Source organism: Rhinopithecus roxellana, chromosome 11, assembly GCF_007565055.1.
Source record: "Rhinopithecus roxellana isolate Shanxi Qingling chromosome 11, ASM756505v1, whole genome shotgun sequence".
In the NCBI taxonomy this organism is placed as follows: Eukaryota; Metazoa; Chordata; class Mammalia; order Primates; family Cercopithecidae; genus Rhinopithecus; species Rhinopithecus roxellana.
Window position 1 is genome coordinate 46558447 of NC_044559.1, and position 20601 is coordinate 46579047.

At 46.5% G+C, this 20601-nt stretch overlaps 1 protein-coding gene across 3 annotated transcripts in view; it reads right to left on the reverse strand.

Annotated features, from left to right (window-relative positions):
• The window catches only part of C11H10orf90 (chromosome 11 C10orf90 homolog), a 242254-nt gene that overhangs the window by 201834 nt on the left and 19819 nt on the right, over positions 1-20601 (reverse strand). For all 3 annotated transcript variants that reach the window (XM_030941364.1, XM_030941362.1, XM_030941365.1), the window contains exon 2: positions 15682-15754. In XM_030941364.1, coding sequence (XP_030797224.1) covers positions 15682-15754 — 73 coding nt within the window. The remainder of the gene's footprint in view (positions 1-15681; positions 15755-20601) is intronic.

Below are 20601 nucleotides of genomic sequence, written 5' to 3' on the forward strand. Positions count from 1 at the left end.
AATCCTGTCTGGACCCCCACTCTGTGCTGAGTCCTGCAGATGCTGGATGAAGAGGGCCCAGCATGGCCCCAGTGTAGTCACCCTGTGGATGAGCTTGTGGGGGCTGGGACAGGTGAAGGAGGAGGGAGAGGTGACTGTGCTGATGTGATGGCCCAGGCAGGGTTCTGAGAAGCATAGAGGGGCCCTGGGCTTGGTAATGGTGGGGTTGGGAATGGGGAGAAGAGCGCAGAGTGGGGGACAGTGAAGAGGGAGGTTGAAAGGACAGAACCTTCACTCAAGCCAAGTCTGTCTGACAGACACTCCGTGTGTCTGGTCTAAAGTCAACAATTACCATGAGTGATCACCCAGGGCTGTCTGTGGCTCTGAAGCCCCCACAAGCACCATGGTGACAACGTCTAACAAGCAGGTACTCCAGCAGCAGGCCAGGTTTGGAGAGGTTATTTATTAACCAGTTATTTATTAACTGATTTATTATTATTAAAAATAATAATCAGTAGCTCTTGGATCTATTTAGAGGATGAAGTGAAATGTGACGTCATCTTCCACCCTCCATTCCCTTACCATCCACATCCAATGCTCGAGCCAAGCCTGGGGCTCTATTTCCAACACCCCAGAGGCCAACACCCTAGGAATCACCCTCTTTAACTGGAACAGCTGCTGCAGGCCTCTGGTGTGTTTGCAGCATTCACTCCTGCCCTCCTTCATTCATACCGTCAAGGGAGATTCCGCGTGGAGCAGAGGACACTCACTCGCACGTACACCCTTCCGAGCCTCTACAAGGGGCCACAGCAGTTTTGTACTTGTCATTTTGTCTTACATTTCTTAAACAGGGTTGACCAGATTATCTAGGTATTAGACCAGAATCTGTTCCAGCATGCACCACAGTCCTCTTACAAAGCAAAACAAATCCTGTAACTCCCTCCTTTTGAACCCGTTAGCAGCTTCTCCTGCACCAAACAGATAATTTGCCTCTGTTACCTCAGCCCTCCTTTCCAGCTCTCCAACTTGTTTTCCTACTACTCACCCCATTTCTTGGTAGGATTAAGCCACAGTGAGCTTTCTCTTGGCTCCTTGAACACACCTGGCCCATTCCTTCCTCAAAACCTTTGCAGATCCTGCTTCCTCCCCTGGAGACAGCCGCCCCTTGCCCCGTTGCTTGCATGGCAAACTCCTATTCAATCCTCTCCACCTGAAGCAGAACACCCCTTGGTTTTTGCTCCCTTATCTCTTTGTTGCAATGATTTTGCTTGTTTGTCCACTTGATGTTTGTCTTTCCTAAAGCACCAGAACATAGATTTCAGGAGGGCAAGTTCCCTTGACATCTTGCTCAGCATTGCATGCTCAGTGCCAGCACAGTTCCTGGTGCATAGGAAGTATTCAGTAAGAGGGGAACCACCCTTCTGATTTACCCTCCCTGTAGCTCCCTGGCCTCTGAGATTGCAGAACACCACCAAACCAACCCCCAGGACAGGGACTTGAACAGTCAGCAAATGAAATTGAGGACAGGCAGCATAAACACCAAGACCCAGCAAGCAGATGCAAAGGCAGCGGCACAGAAAGAACGAGACAGTCATGAAAGAACCACAACGTGGAACTTCCTCTGCAGCCCAAGCACTAGGTGGTAGGAGTGGTAAGAGCAGACGGGGCAGGCATCAGACACTGATACAGGGGACCAGACACTGTCCTCACGTGTGTAGCTACAGATGCCCCAGTAGAGCTGGAACACAGTGACCTTGGGGAGCAGCCCTAGAATCCCAACACAAAGAAACTGTCAAAACTCATCATGGGGGAGATGAGGAAATTTCCAAGAATGACCTCGAAGAGACACCATGTTGCCCAGAAACCAGAAGTCTCATAGTTCATAAGTGACGATAAGTTTCAGGCCAGGTCTGCCTGACCTCGAGGCCTTTCCACCTCACCCTCTAATGTTGCCACACATCCAGTCCCCTTCTGTGTATTGGGTTCTAATGCTGTGTTGGGTGCTGGGGCTGCAGTGAGGAGTGTGACACCGGCATTTGCTGGGCCTCAGGCTCCCAAGCCAGCAGGCATCCAGCACTGCCTCTCTGGGTACTCAACACACCCCAGAGCGTTGAACCCCACTGCAGTCCAGGGGGAAGAAATAGGTCCTCCATCTTAGGCATGAGCAATTCAGAAACCCCATAAGCTACTGGACTTTTCTAGCTCTCAGTATTCTCATCTATCAAATGGGAATATTTATTTATACCATTCTCAGGTAGTGGTTGTGAAAATAGCACAAATCCTTTTCAATGCCCAGTGAATTGGTGGGTGTGGAGTTGGTCCCAGAAAATATGCACCTGCTGCTGCCTTGTAGAAGCATGGCAATAAGGGCTCCCATTCTCTACGGCCCCTCCCCAGGGACCCTGCTCTTTTCAATGAACTTTTAGATCTTTCGATCAAGAGGTAAGGTCTATATTTCCACCTCTAGATTCAGAGTTGTGCCATTATATTTGCTTTGCTTTGAACGTGAACTTATGCATTTCCTTTTCTGTGCTTGGCCCTGGCCTTCACCTTGTGAACATTTTTAGATAAGCCTGAGTGAGCAGAGCCATCACCCCAACTGACAGCTCACTGACCCCACACACGAGTGGGCCCAGCGAGAGCAGAACACCAAAACTGCCGACCTGCAGCCCTGAGAGCTAAAGAAATGCTTGTTGTTCCATAAGCTACTGAGTTGGAAGATGCTTTATTTATTGGCATTGTGGCAACAGATACCTGAATCCCATGGCTGTTCATACCCAAGCCCATGCAAGGTCCTCTGACACGATGGCATTTCTGGATCTACATGGCACCTGCTGCCATCATCCAGACATACCCCCTACCCCTGGCAACCATGTGATAAAACTGCCTGGAAGGGGGTGATATCCAGGTTCTGCAGGCATTTTTCATCCTCCCTCCATCAACTGCCCAAAGATCCATGAGGCAGGAATTTTGCTGACGGGCAAGAAATGATGCGGAAGGGGAGGCCTGGGACATTCCAGGGCCACATGGTGTCTTGGAGAACACCTGGCAGTTTCTGTCTGAGGTGGAGCAGCACACAGGAGCCGTGAGGTCACCAACCCCTGCTGACCAGCTGTGAAGTATAGTTCAGGAGACAGGCCTGACCACCCAATGGGGCAGCCTGATGGACATGGCCAAGGCCAAGGACAAAGCTGGCCACTGCAGGGCTCTTGGCCCAGAAAGACTTGGGGCAGGAGGCTCTGTGGCAAGCTGGAAGAAGAGCAGCCCCTCCTGTGGGATGAGGCTGCAGGAATAAAGAAGAAGCCAGGCGCGGGGATGGGCTGAGCATGGAGGCCGACTGTGCATGTCACTAGCAAGTGGGGAGATGCCTGACTTCCTGGGATGGCAGGCTCAGAGTGAGCTCTCAGGTCATCCAACCGGTTGTCCTTCCCCTCTGTGAGACCCAGCCCAGTGCTCACTGTATTTCCCTCTTCCCAACCTCTCTGCTTCCCCTGATGTGTAGGAAACATAACACTTCAGAACAGAAAATAATTACACGGACACACCTGTAAGCATCTGTATCTTTTGGCAGGTGGGGAGGTTGATATCACGCACTGCTAATTTAAAAATTAATGATTAGAATTAGTCACTACTCATCAGGGAAATTCTAATCAAAACTACAATGAGATATCACTTCACACCTGTCAGGATGGCTGTTATCAAAAAAGAACAAAAGATAAGTTTTGGCAAAGAAGCAGAGGAATTGGAACCTTTGCACACTGTTGGTGAGAATGTAGAATGTTGCAGCCACTATGGAAACCAATGTGGAGTTTCCTTAAAAAATTAAAAATAAAACTACCATGTGATCCAGCAATCCCACTTCTAGATATATATTCAAAAGGATTAAAATCAGATTCTCAAACAAATATCTGCACTCCCATGTATATTGCAGCATGATTCACAGTATCCAAGATATGGAATCGACCTGAGTGTCCATCGATAGGTGAATGGATAAAGAAAATGAGGTGTATAGGCCCAATACAATACTATTCAGTTTCTAAAAAGAAGGAAATCCCATTACAACACGAATGAACCTTGAAGACATTATGCTAAGTGAAAAAGCCAGATGCAAAAGGACCAATACTATATTATTCCACTGATATGAGGTATCTAAAATAGCAGAATTCATAGAATCAAAAAATGGTGGTCGCCAGAGCTGGGAGGCAGGGAAACATACGGACTTAATAATCAATGAGCATAAAGTTTCAGTCCAGCAAGATGAATCCGCTCTAGAGATCCGCTGTACAGCATTGCACCTAGAGTCAATGGTAGTGCATTGTACCTTAAAAAAATCTACTAAGAGGGTAGATCTCGTGTTAAGTATTCTTACCACAATAATAAAAAAGAGATTATGATGACTGTCTTATGTCTATTACAACTATTCCTCATAAAAACAATGCAAGGTAGGTACTACCATTTTCACTTACAAATTATAAAACTGAGTCTTAGAAATTAATTAAGTTGTTCATGGTCACAGCATGAACTGTGGAAGAGCTGGGATTCTCCAAAGCCTCCTATTTTCACCCAGACACTGACTCTCAATCTTGTCTCCTAAGGAAAGAAGAGTATCCTTTGATACAAATTTTAATCCATGCTCTGGGCACCCCAAGCTAAGAATCCACATTCCCAAAGTTCATCACACAGTGCAGCTTTCTGGAAGGGAAGTCCCTGACCCCCAATGTTGCCTGTTTTCAAAGCTGTCCAAGAACAGGGTTTGGCCAACCCCCTCCCCCCACTAGGTTGCCTGTCTCAATGTTTAATCACCCTCACAGATTGTTTCCTAAGTCTCATAAAAAGAACAAATCAAGTTTAAGCACACACAAGGCATTAGTGAACACCACATTCAGAGATGAGTTGGTAGCTGGACTCCTGCCAGCACTGGTATGGAGAATCTAAAAGAAGCTATAAGCTGAGGGTCATTAAAGTAAAGCTATTTAATACCGGAAAAGGAAGAAAATTCTAAAGCACTGTCCTATTACAGATTATTGCTTCTTCCCATCTTCCAGTTAAAATCCAGGGCACACGTCTACCACATCTTCTCCATTCAAGGCATAGGGGGGTGCGGTGAAGAAGAGGGGCCCGGAACCATTCCACCCTCGAAGAGCCCAAAATATCAGCTGTGGCTTAAGGGTACCAAGATAATCACATTCGTGAGAGCTATAAAATAGAGTGGACTCAGAATTTGGGAACTGGAGTGCAGATCAATAAGGAAGTGGGGCCTGTCTCTGGGTTAAAAAGGACCACCACAGTGATAACTTGCTCCTTGCATGGGGCTCCAGATGAACAAGGTACAATCTCAATATTCAATGAGAAATCAGTCAATGTCACCCAAATGGTCTGCACTCCCCTCCCCGACCTGCAGACAGTCATTTTCAAATCCTGCTTGACACACTAAGGATGTCTCTAACTGCTCAGGGGAGACTGTCCACCTGGTAGGGGTGCTCACCGCCCTCCTTCAGCCAGCGCTTCTCTGCTTTAATGTGGTTTATAATGTAGCCTCCCACAAGATTTTCTCTTCAGAAAGATTTCCATTTAAAAATATAAACTGCTTTAGGGAAACTTAGCCCTCTGTGATCTGTACTCACTCCCAATGGTCAAGGTAGTTTGAGACACACAGATACTTCACAGCTGAATCTCTTCCAGCGTTATTCAGGAGCTCTCCCCTCAGCGCAGAGGTCAAACGGTGGCATTGTCAAATACCAGCCCAAAGGGAGAAGGTTCTGCGAGGTTTTATAATCATAAGGTCTCCTCATGTACCCAAGGTAGGCATGTGACATGAAGCCAGGGCTCTTTTAAGAACAATGACACCTTTGAACAGGAAGCCAGACCTTACCTGTCTTCTGCTCAAACACAGGAATACAATTTGCAGCAGGACACGTGACATCCTTGTGCCCCCTTGGAAGCTGGAAAGGGGTCACTGGCTCTAATTTTCTGTTTTTGATAACAATGACCTCTCACATGTGTTACAAGCTGTGTCTCAGCCAGGCGTGGGCCTTCCTGCCTACCGCATTTCACCAAGGGGAGTTAAGGGCAAGTTATCAGCAGTCAACCACACACAGAGAGAAAGAGAGGGACCCGCTGTTGAAAAAGAAGAGAGAAGCAAGCAGGTTAGGAGGTAATTCGTTCCAGAAAAAAGATTCTGTATGATAATGGTTTCATGGCCAACACTCCGACATTTTTACCGAGATATAAAATAAACCATGAAAAGTCATAGGTGTGTAATGAGAGGACAAATAATTGTGTTTTGTCTGGCAGTTGCTTCACTCCACCTGTCCTTGTCTCCTCCAGCTCTGCCACATTTCAGCTGCCAGATAAATATTCCTTTTCTGCTGGGAAGCTGGATATTAACATGACCATTATATTAAATAACACAATAAGCTTCAAAAACACATTTAAATCCTTGTGTCGCTTTCAATTTACGTTGCATTTGTTTATATGCTTTTTTTTTTAGAAGTCCTTTCCTTAGATAGCCAACTGAGCAAAAGCCACTAAAAAAATAAATAAATAACACTTTAGATCATAACCAAGTCTATTCTCTCCACGCCTTATTAACAATATTTCACCAAAACAAGCAGCATTCTGCACAGCGGGGACCACAAAGAGTTTGGGAACATGTCTTCTCTGTTCAGTGTTTTCCCGATAATATACAGCCCTCAGAAGGAGTGTGTGATTTCCAGTGATTATTTGTAAGTATTATTTTTCTCTTGGGGGGTGCTCTTGATATACAACTAGCAATTAATAAGGAAGTCGAAACAAATAAACCTCTTTCTTTAAAGGAGCCTAAAATCACACCAAAAATAATGCATAAGCCCAACTCGGACTTCTGCAGAAGTTCTTGCTGTAGGGCCAGGCAACACCAGGAGAAGAGAGGCTGATGGAGTCAGAGGAAGATGAGGAGGCTGATGCCAGGAGGAGGGCAGATCGATTCAGAGTGGTGAGTAGAAAGCAGACACGAGGGGACACGTATTCTGTGTCGTCTCAAAGTCCTATTGATGTCTGCCTTGGAGATGGGCCTGATTCCCTGTCTCCATGCCCCACCCAGACTTCATCCTAGACTTAGCTCCTACCTCCCATCAGCCAGTGCATTCCCCCACCAGGGGGTTATTGAGTGCTTAGGCACGGCACTGAGACTGGCAAGCAAAATCAGACAGGCCCCTGCTCTTGTGCAGCTTGTAGTTTGGATGGAGGAGCAAGTATTCATCAAATCCAAATTAACCTGAAAGCATGACTGCAACAGGCACAGCAGGGGAGAGAACGGTGGACACCACCGATCGGTCATGACATTGGGCTGGCTTCCAGAGGACATGCAGGTAAGGGGCTACAGGTCAGGTCAGTGAGGGTCATGGCCACTTAGCAGGATGGAATCCACCGGCACAGGCAGGGATCCCGAAGCAGGAGGCACGTGGCGGTAGAGGGTGGAACAGAGAGGGAAGGAGATGGAGTGTGGGGTGCAGGGCCCAGGGCCTTGGGGCCTTTTGCACCACAATAAAAATGCTCCTTATTCCAAGAACAACTGGAAGGCATGGAAGGGTCTTAAGCAGGGGTGGTGTGGCCTGAGCAAGTTGATCTGGCTGTAGGTGGAGATGAGAATGAGGAAGGCACAGTTGGGCTATTGCAGGAGTCCAGGCCAGCATGGCAGCGGCGGAGAGAAGAGGCTTGCCCCAAAGATGATGAGGCGGCAAATCAGAGGGCCTTGGTCATGGTTGGACACTGGAGTGAGGGAAGGCAGAAAGACTCCAGGTTTCTGGCGTAGCTGACAATGATGGTGCCGTTGCTGACATGGAGCAGCATTCCTGAGTTCAGAGCGATGGCAGGCTCTAGGTCGGGGTTCACTGGGCCCCCCGGCCACCCTGGACCCAGTCTAGAGCTCAGATTTCTGCATTGCTCTGGGAAGTGAGTTCATGACTTGGATCTGATTCCTCTGCCCAATCCTGGGAACCCAGGAGCTCTGGATGGGGCTGGTCATGAGCCAGGGATGTGTGTGGGACCTGGACACCACCTCTTTCCACTGCACCCCACCCTACATTCCCAGTCACCCACCTGTGCCTCCTCTGAGGACTCTGTGTCCTCTTGCTGCAGCCCTGACACTGCCTCTTGCCTGGCTGGTGTCCACACGTGCCTCTCACCAAGCCCCTAGGAGCCAAGTCTCAATTTCCTGTCTTCCTGCCCCAGCAGGTGTGCTGATCTCCAGGGCCCAGCTGGTCTCATTCTGCCCACTCCTCTACATCTTCTCTCTCCCCCTGCCAGGCCTTCCTGGTGAAAGGCCTAACATTGAGGTCCAGTATGACGTGTGCCCTGACATCTGGGGAAAATGATGAGGGCCTCGGATGGCCTGTCATAATTCCTCTCCCATGCTGCTCCCTCAGATAAGCTCCCGCAGCCAAATAGCCCTCCTTATCACGGGATCATAGGAACCCAAGGTCACCCCGCCCTCTTTTTACTACAAAACCTGCCTCCCACAGACCCAATGTGTTCACACGGTTCCTCAATGCAGTCCTCATATAGCCCTGCAGGACACACGGAGCCCTCCTCCCTGGAGCTATAAGCATATGGGACCAATAAACAGCTGTTGACCTCAACTGCCCAGTGCTGGGCATCATGCGTGGGCATTTCCATCACGCTAGAGCAGCAATCCCTCCCTCACCACCAGGGTGAAGAGGAGGCCATTAAAACAGCCTTTTATGGGATAACTTTACGCTGAGTAACTCTTAGACATGCGGGAATGACAATCACTTGGATGGGCAAATATTACACCTTTATTTCTTAAAAACCCAGCAAACGCCAAAAGACCCTGAGTGGTGGTTTTCACAGGGATGCTCATGATAACTTCTTGGGCTCCACACCTGTAGGCTCTGATGCTACAGGCCTGGGTGAGGCCTGGAGACCTATTTCTGCTCTAGGCTTGATCGGTGATTCAGATGCACCCCTCCAGTTGGGAACTGCTGCCAACTCAAAGCCATTTATCCTGCTCTGTGGTTGCAGGAAAATCTCGTCTCTGTAGCGCATGGTGCAGGGTTGCTGCTCAGCCATCATACTCAGGTCTCTGAACCATATTTCCCCAGGAGGTGCTCCTTCCAAGCAAAAAGAAAAACCAGTGCCAGATGCCTGTCTCTCGGACCTGATTCAGGTCTTTATTCAGATCAGGATACCGACGCCCAAAGGTGCCCACCCTGACGTGCATGGCGAGGTGGAAGGGCTCAAACACTTCAGAGGGGAATTCAATGAAATCACGCGTAGGTTTCCTCATTCCACTCTTCTGAGAATGAGAGATGGGGCCTCCTGGACTGTGCCCCACATGTCCACCCCAATGTCTGATTTCCTCACATCTGGATGAAGTCTTCTTGCCAACTGCCTTGGTACACAAAAGGCAGGAACTGAGCATTCATGCCTTTGAAAGGAAGCTGTAAAATCTGGCTGATGCATTTCTGTCCGACACAAAGCTATATAGACTGCAAAATCTGCAGTTGAGCTCTTTTCATAGTCAGCATTTTACCAATTATTTTGTAAATTAGATTATGTTACCAGGTGATAGGCAAAAGCAAAATTAGAGGCAGAAACACATACGGGGGGAAAGAGTTGTTTATTGCACTGTTTATGGGTGATTGCAGCAAAATTGGGGGTCAAGGCCCAGGGAGCTATGAAGCAGAGTAGAGGATGGCACAGGAGCACAGCGGCTCTTCATAAGAGGGCACACAGGTATCACGCAGCCCCAGTGGCACGGGCCGGTTGGTCTGCTTTCTCTCTAATAACATCCTACCCAAGCAGGCACAACAGACTCAAATGCATCTCCTTATGTCCTCCACAGGAAGCAGGAGTAAATGCGTTTTACTTTCCAGTGATCAGAAAAGCAGCGCTGCCTTTTTCCACCTTCGCTGTGCACAGCAGGGCAGATGCTAGCTGGAGAAAACACCAAGCAGACCCCATCCAAGCCACTTCTAGGGGAGCCTCTGTCCCTCTCAACAAGGGAAGCTGAGGGGCAGGTCAGGAGCCTGTTGCTCAAAGCACTTGAAAAAATCTTGAAGAGCAGAAAGGCAGATGTTTTCCCCGTGGGGTTCTCGGTCACTCACACGCTGATTCCCACCCTGCTCTGGCTTGCCTGGGAGGGTAAAGTGAGAGCCTCTGAAGGAGAAATGGCTCCAATAGCTTCTTCAGACAAATTATGCCATTCAATCTATTGAACCACTTCTCCCTGCTGATCCCTGAGCTTGGAAACACAGAGATGAGTAAAACAAGGTCCCTACACTCAGAGCCCGCGGTTCTGGAGGGAAAAAGGATGAGTCAGCAAGGTCATGTGAAAGGATTGTGGTTGTGGTTGTGCAATGGACAAAAGGCCCTTGAGAGACCGGGGGTGGGGTGGGGCAGGTTGAATCAAGTTTCAGTCAGAAGAAAGGGTTTTATCAACAGAAACATATAGAAGGGTTTTCAGACAGAAGAGTCTCTGGACAAGGAGAGAGACAGGCAAGAGCTGGGTGCAGGGTGCTTGCAAGGCCATGACCTGGAGAAAAACCCAGAAGGATAAATCAGACTCTGAAGGGGAAAGGCACTGAATGCTATGCCAAGGAGCTTATATTTTGTCCTCTGGGGACTGATGTGATTTTTGACCAGAGAAGTTGCATTGATTGGAGACACTCTTATAAATTGTTGAATGCATGGATTCTCCCATGGGCAGGGAGGAATCTATGAGAAGGAGGCAGATGGAGTGAGGTACCATCAAACAGTTTCTGTATTAAAAGATAATCCACACACTGAAATTCCAACAATTAGAGCCTTCCTAAAAACCAGGTGTTTCAGGGAAAGCAAACAGATAAATGTGGTGTCCCTCCTATACCTCGTTCCCAGAGAAACTGCATTTACAAGTGGCTTCTTCTGGAAAAGAAAATGCATGTAACCACACCAGGTTCTGGGGATCCTAGAACAACCCTTCCTTGAATCATGACGAAGGGTATGGGGTTTACTGGGGGGCAACTAATGGTTTAATTCAGTACTAATGAAATAGAAACTATTGTTATGAAGGAATCAAATCACTGCTTTTGTAAAATCTGGAATAAAAGAACAATCATCCTCAAGTTTTAAGTGAAATATAATTATTTTATCTGACTCATCAATCAAAGTTAAAAACTGCCAGTTGTAAAGGTCAGGTTAAATTGATCAGGAGGAAGAAAATTCCATGCCCTCTGGCCCTGCCTTTTTCCCTAAACCAAGTGAATTGGTAATTAAAAGTTCCAAGTGACCTTCATCATTTCCTCCTCTATTTACATTTCCCCTGGATGATTTCCCCAGAAATGGCTGAACCAGACACCTGACTTCCAATCATTGTCAATCCATAGACCAAGTAGTCTCATTGGCAGATAGGTAGCACGGTGACGGGGAAATATTACAAAATATTTTTGTGACACGCAGAATGGGGATTTGAAGGGGACTTTCTACCTCTCTCTGATTTTAAAAACAGATGTGAGTTTGGACAGAACAGTCACCCTTCCTACATTTGTTTTCTCCTTTCGTGTTCAGATCCTATTAATCATAGTAAACTAACCTTTTACACAGGCCAACAGATTTTAAAGGCCCTGCCAGGAGGACAGTTTAACTATAAGAAATCAACTCCCCACCCTTCCCAGTCCTGGAATTTCCAGTGACTGAGGAAGTGAATAGCTTCACTGTGAAAATGAAGGATGCAAAAATGAAAATTCAGAGACGACATTCAGTTCCGATTTCCTGCTTGGGCTCTATATAGCCTGTTTGGAACAAATAGCCCACTGATGGAGCTGCTGCTGGAGGCTATCACCCACATCACTGAAGTTTAGAGCAGCTTCATAAAGATCACAGCATCCAAAAGTACCCTTGTCTAAGAGCAAACCAAGAAATGAGGAAGTGGAAGGACTGTTCCAAAGACAAAATGCTAATTGATGGCAAGGTCAACGTGGGCACTACATACCTCAATTTAAAAGACAAAACCCTGACATCTGCTCTGTGGTTTTCAGGACAGTGCTCCTCTTCCCACCCCACACATGTGGTTCCCCCTGGTTTTGCAGTCCCATCCTCTTCCCAACTCATATCTTCTCTCCCGCTGTAATCTCAGCCATTCTCATGGTTTGTCATACCACCCTCGTGTACACCATGATGATATCAAGATCTACAATGAGGACCTACAACCCTGACCTGTCTCCTGATCTACACTGCCAGCTGCTTCCTGGGCATCTGGAGCAGATGAGGCCATACTGACCTCTCACACATAGAGTTTCCAAACACCACAAACTCAGGATCCTCCCACCAGCACCCCGCTAACCCCATAAACCTCCTGGATCCTGAGTTCCCTACCTTATGAATGACAGCACTGTCTGTCTAGGAACATCTTTAACTTTCCCCTTATCCCAACAGCATGCAAATAATTCGACTAATTTCTAGGGCTCCAAAAGTTCTAGCGACCATAGCCACTGCCCCAGCTAAACCCACATTACCTGCCACCTGGAATATCACAACACAGTTGTCTTCCTAGTACTTGGATCAGATAGTGTATTCTAGCAACTTCAAAATATTTCATTGTTCCTCTTTGCCTACCTAATAAATACAGATTAAAAATAGGTAAGAAGGCTGATTTATTTTGGCTTGATGCCATTGAAAAGCTTTCTAACAATCCCTGCTGTGTGAGCATGCCACGGGCTACCTTAAAACAGAGTGAGTCCCCTGTCCCTGGAGTTTACTATGTGGCCAGGCCACTCCACAGGGGCTTCCACATTCTTGCATGGGGATGATGAAGAGGGGTTTAAAACATCAGACATCTCAAAGAAGCTGGACAGAAGGACCTCTGTGGCCCCTCCCTAGCTGAAGATTCTACGGGCCTACTTATGCCTTTTGAGACACATGCCTGGCCCATGGATTCCTTCTAGAACATTGCCCCACTAGCCCGTCACCCCCAGGACTGGGTCTCTGGAAGTTGTGCATCTAATATCTGACCTTGCCTCCTGACTGATGATCGGGTCAGGGGGCGCCTGACCCAGCAGTTCCAGGTAAGGGCTAGCACGCTCTTGCTGCCAAGGCCCAAGCAGCAACCTTGGTTCCTGTCTTTCTGCAACCCAGTGTCTCATCCTCCCATGAAGTTCACTGGTTTCCTTACAACAGTTTCCCTTTGTCTACAATGGTGGGTTTCTGGTCTCCAAACCCAGAGTTTGACTTAAAACTCTGTTCTCTGGGTTTCCCAAAGCCACTGAGAGGCTAAGAAAGACTTCATCTTTGTCCCAGACCCTTCGGATGAGCATGGAAACAAGGACTTTAGTCCTGAGCTAAACTCCCTATGCTTTCCTGAGGGAGAAAGGCCGGCCATGGAGAGCCCAGAGGGCACGGGTGGCTGCTTAGCCCTCCTTTTGTAGCAGAGGTGCAACTGGACTCCCTCCTTGACCAAACCTCAGCCAGGCTCCTCTGGGCCCTCTTCTTGACTAGGCCTCACCCTTGGCCTGTTAAGCCCAGTTTTAGGGTTAGTGAGAATCGCTCTGAGCCCAGGATTAGTGAGTTCCTGTAAAGCCAGTTTAGGCAGAATGCCCCCCCACCCTTGATGGCTAATCATGTCTGTCTTCCCCCACCTTGGATACTAAGTTCCTCTTTGTAATTTTCCATCAGCTGAGTTCCTCACTCTGCCTTTTGGCCGCAAACCTCCAGCTGCCCTTGCTGTATTCAGAGCTGAGCTTAGTCCTGCGCTGAAGGCGCTCTCCTCCACTGCAGAACTCCAGTAAAATCTGTCTTACCATTTTAAACAAGTGCCCAGTGCAATTTCTCTTAAACAGATGGAAACAACCTTGCGGGAAGACACAGAGAACACGAGAGGGTGCCTTGGCAAATCAGCCCTGCCGGGAAGCATGAAACCCATTTAGGTCTGACTCCTTGCCTTCTACTAGAATATACTCAAGGTTTAGGACTGCCTTTAACTGTCCTTCCGTAATCCGCACTTTGACAACATTGGCAGACTAAAAAAAGGATACAAAGCCAAGAGTTCTGTCTCCCTCCCAACCCAGGGTTGCTTGAGCAATTTCCGTGCTGCCTGCACCATTAACCTCTAGCCTCGGGCCAGCGTGGAATTGGTTCCTAAGCCATTAAAGTGCTCAGCCCCTCTCCAGTAGGCATCCACTGTGGAAGTGCACAGTACTAAGACAAAGAGGACCAAGGCATCCACATTTGAGTCGCCAGGTCTCATTGATGTCACAGCCACCTCTGAGTGCTCTGAGGAAAACATGGCACTCTTCTCAGTGTCCCCAAACTCCCTGTGGGATGCAAGTAGCCAGACATGTTTTGGGAGCCTGCCTTTGCTGTTCAGACCACAGTAAGTGTCTGTAGACGGATTCATGTTCTCACTACAGGCAATTTCTGGGCTAAGTTTTCAAAGAGTTCAAACTAAGTATCTGTCACTACTAAAAAGCTGGAGGTTGGGTGCGGTGGCTCATGCCAGCAATCCCAGCACTTTGGGAGGCTGAGGTAAGCAGATCGCTTGAACCCGGGAGTTTGAGACCAGGTGAGGCAACATGGCAAGATCCCCTCTCTACCAAAAAAAAAAAAAAAAATAGCTGGGCATGGTGGTGTGTGCCCATAATCCCAGCTACTTGGGAGGCTGAAGTGGGAGGATCGCTTGAGCCCAGGAGTTCAAAGCTACAGTGAGTCATGATAGCATCACTGCACTCCAGCCTGGGTGACAGAATGAGACCCTGTTTCAAAAAAAAAAAAGAACAAGCTGTAAACCATGCTGCTTCGGGACTTCCAGAAAGGATGAAATATGAAAGCTTGTTTCAAGTAGTGTTTTTGTCTTGCGTTCACTGTGTCAGTTATGGAAAGGAATTCAGGTTCCTGATATCTTTGCTATAGACAGGTGGTGAGGAGAAGACATAAATGTATCTATGTGTGTGTACATGTATACATACATGCATATATATCCGCATCCACATACATACAAACACACACATAATCACATGCACTTTTCATCTATAGCGGCTCATTTGCCACATTTATAAATTAAAATTAAAATGAGGATTAAAAAATAAAATTGTGACATTAAAGCATTCTTTCAGAATTGAATTTTGCTAGTCTCTGAATGGAAATAGTCTATTAACCCAGTAGTCTTATTACAGTTCCATCAGAACATTGGACTAAATCCGTAGGATTTCGCTCACAAAGGGTGGGGCAGGGGAGCTGGTTTTCACATCATTTATGTTAACAAACTTAATAAAAGTGATGAACTGTAACCATCTCACCTAGTGTTTTTACAGTTTAGTGGCTGAGAATGGAAGCTTTATAAAAATGATTTATGAATGCACATATCTTGCCTATATTTAAATTGTATCCACTTTGTTCTGAGAATATCCGTATTTGTCCTATTACTCATCCCTGAGGGAGCCCTGCTGCATGCTGGCCTGACCCACATGCTTTGCGCTCTGCAGGGAGCTCAGGTTCCACAGGCGCCCCTGAAGCTACCGCTGCACCTGTGGCATCCTTTAGCCTCAAGGTCTGGCTGTTTAGACATTCAAACCAGCTTCAAATCTTGTCAGAGTCACTGAGCTGTCATCTCACATTTGGGGGAAAACTAGGCTTAAAAGTACATTCCATTATTAATAAAAATAAAAGAGAGAGACAGAGTAAATAAAGGCTTGAAAGGGAACCCTGCCTGGGCAGACCCCAGTCCTTTACCTGCATTCGAAAGACTTTCATTTCTTTTCCAGGCAGAATGATCTTTGGGGGATGAGAAGAGTCGACTGTGGATCTAGAAAATAAACAGAAACATTTCCCAATTTCATATTTTGATTTGTCAGATATATAATCTTTAATAATGTACATTTTTTTAAAATCAGGAACATCCTGGAATTTCTCAATTCTCCCAAGAGGCAGCTCTAGATTGTAATGAGGACGTACTTCCATTTTCTCCTGGGTTACCTCTATCAGTGAATAAAAGGTAGGTTTCTGAGGATTTCAAAATGCACAGGAAGGGAGGGAGGGAAGAAGGGAAACTAGAAAAATTCAGCCAACATTGATTTTGCGGTGGATTTTGTTAGCAGATCAAGGAACCACATCTAATATTTCTCTTCTAGCCCATCACAGTGCTGAATGGGTGCTGGGCTGAAGCTGGACATTCAATAAATATTGGTAAATTGATTAGCTATGAGCCATCCAATTTCAGGCCTTTAGGACCCAGTGAAAATAAGCAGAATGTATAGGAAACTATTCCGTTGTCTGCAGGTATGACTGTTTGCTGACTTTTTCTGCCAAAAGGTAAAGATTTCTTTTGTAATTTTATTCTCAAAGCAGTTTGCTGTGGGTGAGATTTTTGGCTCTGATTTCTAACTTTAATGATACTCCAGATTATCTCATTCCATACTGGGTTTGCCCTATCCCCATCGTCCTTTGGAATATCCTGTGTTCTCGCCCCAAAGCTGGAGAGCAGCTGTCCTGATGGTCCTGTCATCATCTTGGCATGACTTGAAGGGGCAACATATTGCTAGAGCACAAGCTGGGCTCTCATCATGAGCCTCAGCTCATGTCTCAGTCCAGAAGCTGAGTTAAACTTTTTGGTGTTCAGTTCCCATTATCGGCCCCTTCTTACCCCCTGCATCTGGGCAACCAGTTCTGGGGTTGCAGTGGGGAATCTGTAGTCAAGCAATTCTTCCATCCCAAGGAGAAGTCTGGCTTCCCCTCGACCCCATAGTGAAAGAGAAAGAATGAGGTGGGACAGGGACCTAGCCTGAGCTGAGATCGACAGAGTTATTTGCTACCGTCTCTGCCCCTCCTCATGACCCAACTCAGCCACCACCTATCAGTCATGTGATTATTAATTGTAATAAGTGCTGAAAATTATTGAGACTTCACATATACTGGTTATGTATGCTCAGTGCTTTACATACATCCTCTCATTGAATTCTCCCAACTCTCAGGAAGGTATGCTTCTTTTAGCTCCACTGTGAAAGCTCAGAAAGCTAAGGCTTCAGTTTAGTAACAGGCCAAGGTCACCCAGCTGGATGTGATGGAGCCAGGAAATCAGATCGGGCCAGTTAGACCCAACACGCTAGCTTTTAGCCCATGTGCTCCAAATGTTGTTGTTGTTACTAAGTGCTGTGGTCTAAATGTGTCCCCCAAAATTCATGTGTTGGCAACTTCATCCCCAATGCAACAGTGTTGAGGGTGGGGCTAGTGGGAGGTGTTTAAGTCATGAGGGCTTTGCCTCATGAATGAGTCAATGCTGCTGTTTTTAAAATGACTTATGGGAGTGGGCTTGCTCTCTTCTGCTTCTCTGCCATGGTGTTTTTTTTGTTTGTTTGTTTGTTTTTTTAATCAGGAACATCCTGGAATTTCTTCGTTCTCCCAAGAAGCAACTACAGATTGTAATGAGGATGTACTTCCATTTTCTCCTGGGTTACCTCTACCAGTGAATAAAAGGAAGGTGTTTGAGGATTTCAAAATGCACAGGAAGGGAAGGAGGGAGGAAGAAGCAAGAAGGGCCCTTACCAGATACAAGTACCTTGATCTTGGACTGCCCAGCCTCCAGAATTGTGAGAAGCAAATTTCTGCTCTTTATAAATTACATAATCTCAGATGGTCTGTTACGGCAGCACAAAGAAGACTAAGACACTAAGTATCATTATTTGGCTATTTGACCATATCTGGCAATACTTATATAGCCATATACCTCTATATATCCTTTCCTCAGACTTAGCATAGATGCATCATGGGAAATACTGGATAATGCATAAAAATTTTCAGGGAAGGAAATAAAAGTGCTGCAACATTGTATATGGGGCTGGAAAATAATTTAAATTATTAAGTCTGTCAGAAGCAGCAAGTTATCTCTCCACTGCTTCACACCAATCAGGTAGATCTGGAAGCTGTCTTGGAGGTGCAGGGATGCAGAGAGAAACTGGTATAGTGGAAATTTTAAGCTACTTCTCTCCTGGGTTGTGGTCTTGTGTGGTTTTTTTACGAACGATTGTTATGCATATTTTTAATGTTAACTCTATCAAGTCTAGCAAGTTAATTAACCTGGAATGTGACAACACAGAATTAATTTTCACTTGAAAATCTCCTGATGCACCATGCAATTGTTAGTCAAGAGCCCCAGCCTTGCCATTAAGTAACAAACACTGAAGTGCTTCAGTTTGGATCACAGGTGATCTCTCTCTCTCTCTCTCTCTCTCTCTCTCTCTCTCTCTCTCTCTCTCTGTGTGTGTGTGTGTGTGTGTGTCTCTCTCTCTCGACTCAGCAATTCACAATGGATGGCAAATTGACTAAGACCCACAGCCTTCTGCAAATGCCTGGCTTCTCCAAAGCCTAGAACCATGTTCCACAGGCTGTGGGCACCATTGATTCAAGAATTTTCAACAATGGGGTGATTCAGGAACTTCTTTCATCAGCTGGACCCCGGGTCTTAGCCCAAACACAACATCCTGGAAAGACTTGCCGTGGTTTCTACTTTCTGCTGGTTTCTCACTGTAATCCTTTCACGCAGAAGAGCAACACTTTCCATTACCATTAGGGTAAAGTATGACGAGGGCCCTGATGGTGCCCCTGCTCATCTCTGTGACATCACTCACTGGGCACCTCTCTCCTGCCACACACTCTATGAGCTCCCCTCATCCCCTTGATTGGTTAAATGCTCACCCACCGCAGGGCCCTAGCACGCATTGTCCTATTTGCATAACACGTCACCCTGGTCCTTCTGAAGCTCGGCTCACATGAGCTGCCCACAGGATTGTCTCTCCTGACATTACCTTCAAACCAAAGTCAGGTTTCTGATTTACAAGCTCCTGCAGAAGCATTCCTTTTCCTTCAGAGCACTTGCCTCGGTTTGTAAATACACACTGATGCATGCGAATCTACAGCTGACATCTGCATCTTCCCTCAACCATAATCCCAGTGAGAAGAAAGTTGTTGGCCTCGCTTGCTAGTGGATTCCTCCTCGCCCAACCAGGTCTGCCTCACCCTGAGACCTAGAGGTTGCTGGGAGCAGGACCTACCTGTATATCTCTGGTGTCCAGCACCATGGTGGGTGTTAATGAGAAACACAGTGCATGTTTGCAGAAGAAAGAAGAGGAGAAAAGATGGAAGGAAGGAAGTAGTAAGGGAAAAGGTAGAGAGGGAGCTTGGGAGGGAGTGGGGGCACAGGGGAGGAGGAAAACAGGGGAGGGGAGGGAAGAGGGAGGGAAAGGGCGGAGTTCCTGATCAAGGTTACGAGTTAACAGGAGACACCGGCCTCTGGCCTGCAATGCCTGGGATTTACGTGGCACTCTTTCTACACGTGGAAATATTTTCCCCAATAAACCAAAGGTTGACTCCAATTTTTACTGTTTACTACTCTGAGGGAGAGCCTGATCAGCCTTCACTATTTCATGAGTGATCATTAAGTGACTCCTAACTCAGTCCTTTCAAGACTGTGTCTCCCTTAAGTCTCTGAAGCCATTAGGGTGTTATTTAGTGAATGGAAACAGTTTACCAAAGTCACACAATGGGAAAAAGATTTAAGAACCATTTCTCACCTCTGTTCCCAGTGACTCATGGGCCTGATTTAAGCCTGGGATCACGTGAGGAGCTATCATTGTATGAGGGCAATTAATCCTCACAGGATCGGTCTAACAACTCTGTGACAGAGGCATGATCACTATTATTTCCATTTTACAGAAAGTGAGGCACAAAGAAGGTAAGTAACTTGCCCAAAGTCACACCCCCCTAGTACTTGAATAAAGAACCCCAAATTGGAACCCATGCTATTAGAATCAGTCCTAGGGAATAGAAAACTAAGATTAGGATCAAGTACCGTAAGAAAATCATGACATTCCTTGATAGAGTGGAATGCCCCAGCTTGCAAAGCTCTGATATTCACATGACTTCATTTTGACTCTCCGAAGTCCCTGAAAGGTGGTGGCTAGGACACATAGATTTTTTAAAATATATATAACAAAACTCAGGCCCAGAAAGGATAAGAAACCTAAGTGTCCAAGAACAAGAAAATGGTGGCTCTGTCACCTACACCAGCCCTCCTGACCCTGGTCCAGCCTTCCTTCCACCACTCCCCTACACCACCGGCCACTTCACAGGTACAACCCTGCCAGACCTGCCCTGCAGAAATTCTGTGGTCAAGCCTGGTATCTGCTAAGACAATAGTAACATCAACATCACATTGATCTATGAATTCCATCCGCAGCCAGACGCAGTGCTCCCGTGAGCTCTGACTAAACATTGTAGGTGCCATAATAGTAGAACCTTCCGTATATGTAAGACTAAATGCTTTACAAAGCAACTCCTACATTCTCTCACTTGTTCTCCCAAATCCTGCCATCATAGCTGGGCTCAAATGAGTGAATATTTTACAGTTTTTGTTGTTTCCTGACTCTCCCTTTGAGATATCCGAGTACTCACCATGGATCCACAGACCCTAATCTGCAATGCTAACATGCATAAAGCTCTGTAGTCTGAGAGTTTTTCTCCCTCGGTTTGTAGCAAACTATTCTGAGAGCAAAACCTTACCTGAACTAACCTAAGGCTATTTACGATACGAATTTATTCCATTGAGAGTGAATATTCATACATGTTATTAATTAAGCTTAATTACAGAGTTCTCCCTCA